Genomic DNA, 6,950 nt, shown 5'->3' on the forward strand with positions numbered 1-6,950 from the left:
ACTTTCAACCACTGCACCACCAGGGAAGTCCCTCCCCTCATGTTATAGTTGACAATAGATGGGAAGTGTTAGTCTTTGGCAGTCAGGAATAAATATGAGGGTTCTGGTTCAGTGTTAGGAGAGCATGAATTAAACCTGGTTAAGAAGGTGAGATCTAGTGTCTGTTTAGCTGACTGAAAACATTTTGTGGTGGGGGTAGATCTAGTGTCTGGATTATTTGAGGGCCAGTTAGGGGAATTTGAAAGGCAAATTTTAATGACTACTTAAGTATTTATGATGAAAGTGATAAAAGATATAGAATGAAAGTCCAGTGAGGCATGTGTGGTAAAGACATATAAATTACAGCAGGTGACAGGTTTATTGATTAAGCATTGACTTGTTTCATTGCTTTTGAGTTTTATTTTAATGAAATATTTGGTTTAGCAGGGGACTGCAGAGTTACTCTGAAGAAGCTCATAGTGGATTTGGATTAATCACATTCTAGAATTTGATTATTAGCATATTATTTTGTGTTTCTATTATTATGACGATCTGCTTTTTCTTTTTTAAGGCCACCTGAGTTCCTCTTCAATTTATCCAGTGTGCCTGGCACCTTATTTAGTGGTTACAACTTGTTCTGACAATAAAGTACGCTTCTGGAAATGTAGTATGGAAACCAATCTACAATGTAAAAGTGATGAGAAGGAAACCTATCATTGGAGGAGATGGCCCTTGATGAATGATGAAGGAGAAGATAACAGCAGTACAGTGAGCATTGTGGGAAGACCAGTTGCTGTTAGCTGTTCATACACGGGTCGCCTTGCAGTGGCTTACAAACAACCTATCCACCACAATGGTTTTGTTTCTAAAGAATTTTCCATGCATGTTTGCATATTTGAATGTGAATCTACAGGAGGGTCAGAATGGGTTTTAGAACAAACAATTCATCTTGATGATTTGGTCAAAGTTGGGAGTGTACTTGATTCAAGGGTCAGTGTCGACAGTAATCTCTTTGTGTACAGCAAATCAGATGCACTTTTGAGCAAGGATAGATATCTTATTCCCAATATCAAACATTTAGTACATTTGGACTGGGTATCAAAAGAAGATGGCTCCCACATTCTCACAGTAGGGGTCGGTGCTAATATCTTCATGTATGGGCGGCTTTCAGGAATTGTGACTGAGCAAATCAATAGTAAGGATGGAGTAGCTGTCATTACTTTACCACTAGGTGGAAGTATCAAGCAAGGAGTTAGGTCAAGATGGGTTCTTCTTAGATCTATAGACTTAGTGTCTTCTGTTGATGGTACACCTTCACTGCCTGTTTCTCTCTCTTGGGTAAGAGATGGGATATTGGTGGTAGGAATGGATTGTGAAATGCATGTATATGCACAGTGGAAGCATGCTGTCAAATTTGGAGACGTTGACGCTGATGGTCCTGATGCAGAAGAGACAGCAGTACAAGATCATTTTGCCTTTAAATCTAATATGTTGTCAAGAAAAAGTATTGTTGAGGGAGCAGCCATTGCTGATGATATTTTTTGTTCACCAACTGTAGCTCAAGATGGTGGCTTATTTGAGGCTGCACATGTACTTTCCCCTACTCTCCCGCAGTATCATCCAACCCAGCTGTTAGAATTGATGGACTTAGGGAAAGTTCGCAGGGCTAAAGCTATTCTCTCTCATTTAGTAAAATGCATTGCAGGAGAAGTTGCAATAGTTAGAGATGCTGATGCTGGAGAAGGAACTAAGCGACATCTTTCTCGAACCATTAGTGTAAGTGGCAGTACAGCAAAGGATACAGTCACCATAGGGAAAGATGGTACTCGAGATTATACTGAGATAGATTCTATTCCCCCACTACCGTTATATGCATTGCTTGCTGCCGATCAAGATACAACCTACAGAATTTCAGAAGAAAGTACAAAAATACCACAGAGCTATGAAGATCATATGGAAAGTCAACCAGAGGATCAATATTCAGAGCTGTTCCAAATCCAGGATATAACAACAGATGATATTGACTTAGAGCCAGAAAAAAGAGAAAACAAATCAAAAGTAATAAATCTTTCTCAATACGGACCAGCTTACTTTGGCCAAGAACATGCTAGGGTACTTTCAAGTCATCTTATGCACTCAAGTCTACCAGGCCTTACCCGTTTGGAGCAGATGTTCCTTGTAGCTTTGGCTGATACAGTGGCTACCACCAGTACTGAGCTTGATGAAAACAGAGATAAGAGTTACTCAGGTAAATACTCTAACTAAAAATTTATAAAGTTATCATTAATAGAACTGTTTGTATTTATCTATATAATGACTCACATATTAAATTGCAGTCTTTCTTTAAACCTTGCAGGGAGATGACCTCTCTAGTTGATAGTTACTATTAATGATTAGTTGTAAAAGGAAAGGTGATTGGGGTAGGCTCTGACTTGTGCATGGGACTTTACGTATTTGTGATATCTGTGTGCATCCTCACATGAATTTTTACCCTGAAACCTTCATATCATTTTGGACATATAGTCTTTTGTTTTTTTTGAACAGATTGATTCCTATGGTTTATTTTAATTTTAGTGATAATAATGGCCCATTTGTTAATTTTACTATTGAACCACCAGGTTGTAAGGACCCCCTGGGCTCAACTTGTTCATCTTCACATTTCTAGGTATAAATAATTTTTATAATTACCTAATTTTCTCCAAAAAGTCTCTTGAGAAAGGGGTTTTCATACATTTTAATGTAACATGTGTCTTGCTTAATTCATTCTGTAACTGGAAAAATTTTGGCTGCCTCCTGAAACTAGATTTCATTCTTTTTTATGCAGATAGTTGAAGGTAATGGTGTTGATTCTAAATGATGACATTAGCAAAGGAAACCGAAAATGATTGATCATTCATTCATTCAGTAAATATTGTGGAGGAGTGAACAATTGCTATGTGCCAGGTGCTTCATGTACTTTATTGTATTTAATTATTACAACAGTCTTCTAGTAGGTAGCCACTATTATACTTAATTTTATAGACGAAGACTCTGATCCTTAGGGAGATTAAGTGACACATAAGGTCACGTAGGTAGTAAATGGCAGAACTGGGGTTCAGATGTGGGTAAATCGTTGCCTCCAAGCCTATACTCTTTTAATTATTTCACGAGATTTCCAAGTGTGAGGGAAAAAGACTGTTCCTCAAAGCTACCTGGAATATATCTCTTCGTATAGGTTTATGTCTTTATAATATATCTCCAAGGTTTTCTGTAGATTAAAATAACTAGTGACCTCTAGAGGATTTTGCCTATGAGTTATTTTCTAACCATATTAATTAAAAAAAATTTGAATCATTATGAGGTTGTGTGCAGTTGAGCAAGATTCTCCCCAGAACAGCCTTAAGCCTTTGTTGCAAACTTAATATATGTTAAGAGTTTTTACTTGAGACATTCAGAAAATAGATACATCATAATCCATGAAACATAGTTTAAATTTTCGGATACAGAACTGTATCCTTAGTTAGGCAATATAAAAATGGTTCCTCCTGGTCACAGTGGGTTTTCATTAGGTAGATAAGGCAGGAATGAATGTCTCCATTTCACAGGTAGCAAACCGAAGCTCAGAGATTAAATAGTTGCCATCTCAGTGAATGGATTCTAAGTAAATGAATCCTTCCATTTGTTCAAGTAAGACAATTTAGAGGTATTCCTGACTCTTGCTTTCTCTCCCGCCCTAATCCAGTCCATTGGCGAATGCTATTAGTTCTACTGTATGGAGACTCCAGTCATTTCTCATCACCTCTCCTGTTACCACTCTGGTCCAAGTCACGTCACATCCTGCCTAATTATTGACAAAGTCTCCTACTAAACTGTTTCGTTCTTGTTACCCCAGTCTGCTCTTCGCATAGGAACTAGTGATTATTTTAAAACAAAATCACATTAAATCTCTTCTCTGCTCAACAAACACTGTGGCTTCCCATCTCACTTTAGAACAAAAAGCCAAATGCTTCAGTGATCTACAAGGCTCTTTGTGATCTGTGCTCACTTTCATTCTACTGCATTGTCTTCCTTGCTGTCCCACAAACACACTAGGCCCATTCCTGTCTCAGAGTCTTTGCGCATATTGTTTCCTCTGCATAGAATACTTGTCTTCCAGATTTAGGTGTGCCTCATTCCCTTACCTCCTCAGATTTCTGCTGAAATGTCATCTTATTGGAATGTTCTTCCCTGGCCTCATATCAAATAGAACCCTCTTACCCCAGCACTCCCTTTCTCTCAGTCCTGCTTTATTTCTCTCAATAGCATTAATTTCCACTAGACACATTACCTCTTCATTGTTTGTCTCTGTCTCCTAAGGTGTAAGCACCCTGAGAGTGGGGACTTTGCCTTATCCCTGCCAAACCCCCAGTACCTTAACTGTGCCTCCAATGTAGCGGATGCTTACTTTGTGAATGAATACATGAGTGAGTGGATGAACAAATATAGCTGATGGGAAGTAGAGGTGGAACTTTGACAATTTAAAACGTTTTATTTTCTTCAAGAAAATATTTGATTCAATACTCTTGAGTACTTCCTAAGTGGCAGTTACCAGGCTAGGCACTGTTAGTATTTTTCTGTTTCTTTTATCCAACAGTGGCTATAATTTTGAGTAAACTTGCCATGCTTTGATACCTCTGCTCAACTTTTGACTAAGAGTAAATTTGTGGAATCAAGGTTGGAGTTCAGCCTTAACTTGGTAACAGTAGCCTGGGGAGTCAAATTTGAAATCTTTGAATAATGAATCTTCTGTATTTCATTGGAGCTAACCAACCTAGAAAATATTACCTATTTAATCATATAATAAATAATTTTACTTTATTATGTAATTCCTGTTTTTAAATCTCATCTGAATTTGCACAGGAAATATTTAAAAAAATTATACCTAACTTACTATAGCTAATATATTTTTTATTGGATTTCAAGATTTCTTTCCTTTTCATTTATTATGAGTAGCTCTAAGTACTATTATTACCTGTACTAATAGGTACTTATATTTTTCCCAATTATTTTTCATTTGGCAGTTTTAATATATACATATGCTTTTTGTAAAGCTGTATAAATAAAGATACTGAAGTGTTCAGAAAGGAATACACTCAAAAATATATATTTTTTTTGTGTAAATTATTAAATTTAATGTTTATTTTCTAACTTTTTACTGGTTTGTGATTTGTTGCATTCCTTTTTCCTTAAACATATTTCCTCTTTGCAGGAAGAGACACATTAGATGAGTGTGGTTTGCGGTACTTACTAGCTATGCGCTTGCACACTTGCCTTTTGACATCGCTGCCTCCTTTATACCGAGTACAGCTGCTTCATCAAGGTATTGTTTGAACCTTCGTGCAACTTTTATTTTGTACTGAAGTGGTTAGTATATTCATATTTGTGTCTGAGCATTAGTAAATCAACATATGCATACCTATCACCAGCCTTAAGATCTTCCTGTCACAGGAAAATAAGGTACCCACTTACCTTTTTTCTATGTTATTTTTCAGCTGTATTCTGTGACTTTTGCTCATCTGTCTCAGTTTCTCAGACTTCAGTCACTAAAGTCATAGTAGTTTAAGTAAACTGGTATGCCTGAGGTTGTAACCTAAAGTGGCCCTGAATTTCTATGACGCCTGATACCTTTTCTTTAAAAATTATGTAAATTTTGTCCTATGCATTATTATTTGTGTTTATTTTAATATAAGCATTATGTTTTAAGTTATTTACTTACAAGTAAAGCTGATGTTTCATGAATATCTGCCGTACAGTAATCCAGTAGGTTTGTATACTTCTAGCACACTGCCACATACCCTGATTTGCGATGTATAGGTTTATATCAGCCCCCTAACGTAATAGATTAAAAAATCAAAACTATAGAGTTTAAAGTGACCTGCCAAGATACAGGGCTATTTGTTAATAGAGAATTCCAGTGCAGTGGGCTGTGTTCCTTTTGAAACCAGCATCCTGGATACAGCCCCATAAAATATGCTTTAGTATTGTAGGACCTGGAATACCAGGCTTTATAGCTTGTTACTCTTACCCACAGTACTTACCCTTTACCCTCAGTAAATGTTCTTTGAAAATATGATTACAAACATATGTCATATTCTGTCGTGTTTTTAAACTATAATTCATCTATATAGTCTTTTATTTTTTTCTAAAAATGCAAATTTAGCTGTTTTTTTCTATTTGAATTATCACTGTTAATGAGTGACCTTATAACCTTGCATATAAATATTTATGTATATATCTGATTACTTCCTCATGTTTGTTTTCTAGTAGTGAAATTACTGAATCAAAGGGCTTGAAAATTCTTTTTTTTTAAACATCTTTATTGGAGTATTGTTGCTTTACAATGGTGTGTTACTTTCTGCTTTATAACAAAGTGAATCAGATACGTATACATATGTTCCCATATCTCTTCCCTCTTGCGTCTCCCTCCCTCCCACCTTCCCTATCCCACCCCTCTAGGTGGTCACAAACCACCTAGCTGATCTCCTATGCTATGCGGCTGCTTCCCACTAGCTATCTATTTTATGTTTGGTAGTGTATATATGTCCATGACACTCTCTCACTTTGTCACAGCTTACCCTTCCCCCTCCCCATATCCTCAAGTCCATTCTCTAGTAGGTCTGTGTCTTTATTCCCATCTTGCCCCTAGGTTCTTCATGACATTTTTTTCCCCTTAGATTCCATATATATCTGTTAGCATACGGTATTTGTCTTTCTCTTTCTGACTTACTTCACTCTGTATGACAGACTCTAGGTCCATCCACCTCACTACAAATAACTCAATTTCGTTTCTTTTTATGACTGAGTAATATTCCATTGTATATATGTGCCACATCTTCTTTATCCATTCATCCGATGATGGACACTTAGGTTGCTTCCATCTCCTGGCTATTGTAAATAGAGCTGCAGTGAACATTTTGGTACATGACTCTTATTGAATTATGGTTTTCTCAGGG

General features: G+C 36.7%; 1 protein-coding gene across 1 annotated transcript in view; it reads left to right on the forward strand.

The window, feature by feature from the left end:
* The window catches only part of DMXL2 (Dmx like 2), a 142,149-nt gene that overhangs the window by 99,176 nt on the left and 36,023 nt on the right, over positions 1-6,950 (forward strand). Inside the window, exons 18-19 of the mRNA XM_027099798.1 lie at positions 551-2,227; positions 5,207-5,317. Of these exons, the coding sequence (XP_026955599.1) occupies positions 551-2,227; positions 5,207-5,317 (1,788 nt within the window). The remainder of the gene's footprint in view (positions 1-550; positions 2,228-5,206; positions 5,318-6,950) is intronic.

The sequence above is a fragment of the Aethalodelphis obliquidens genome, unplaced genomic scaffold, assembly GCF_003676395.1.
Source record: "Aethalodelphis obliquidens isolate GAN/ISIS:26980383/991018 unplaced genomic scaffold, ASM367639v1 scaffold142, whole genome shotgun sequence".
NCBI lineage: Eukaryota > Metazoa > Chordata > Mammalia > Artiodactyla > Delphinidae > Aethalodelphis > Aethalodelphis obliquidens.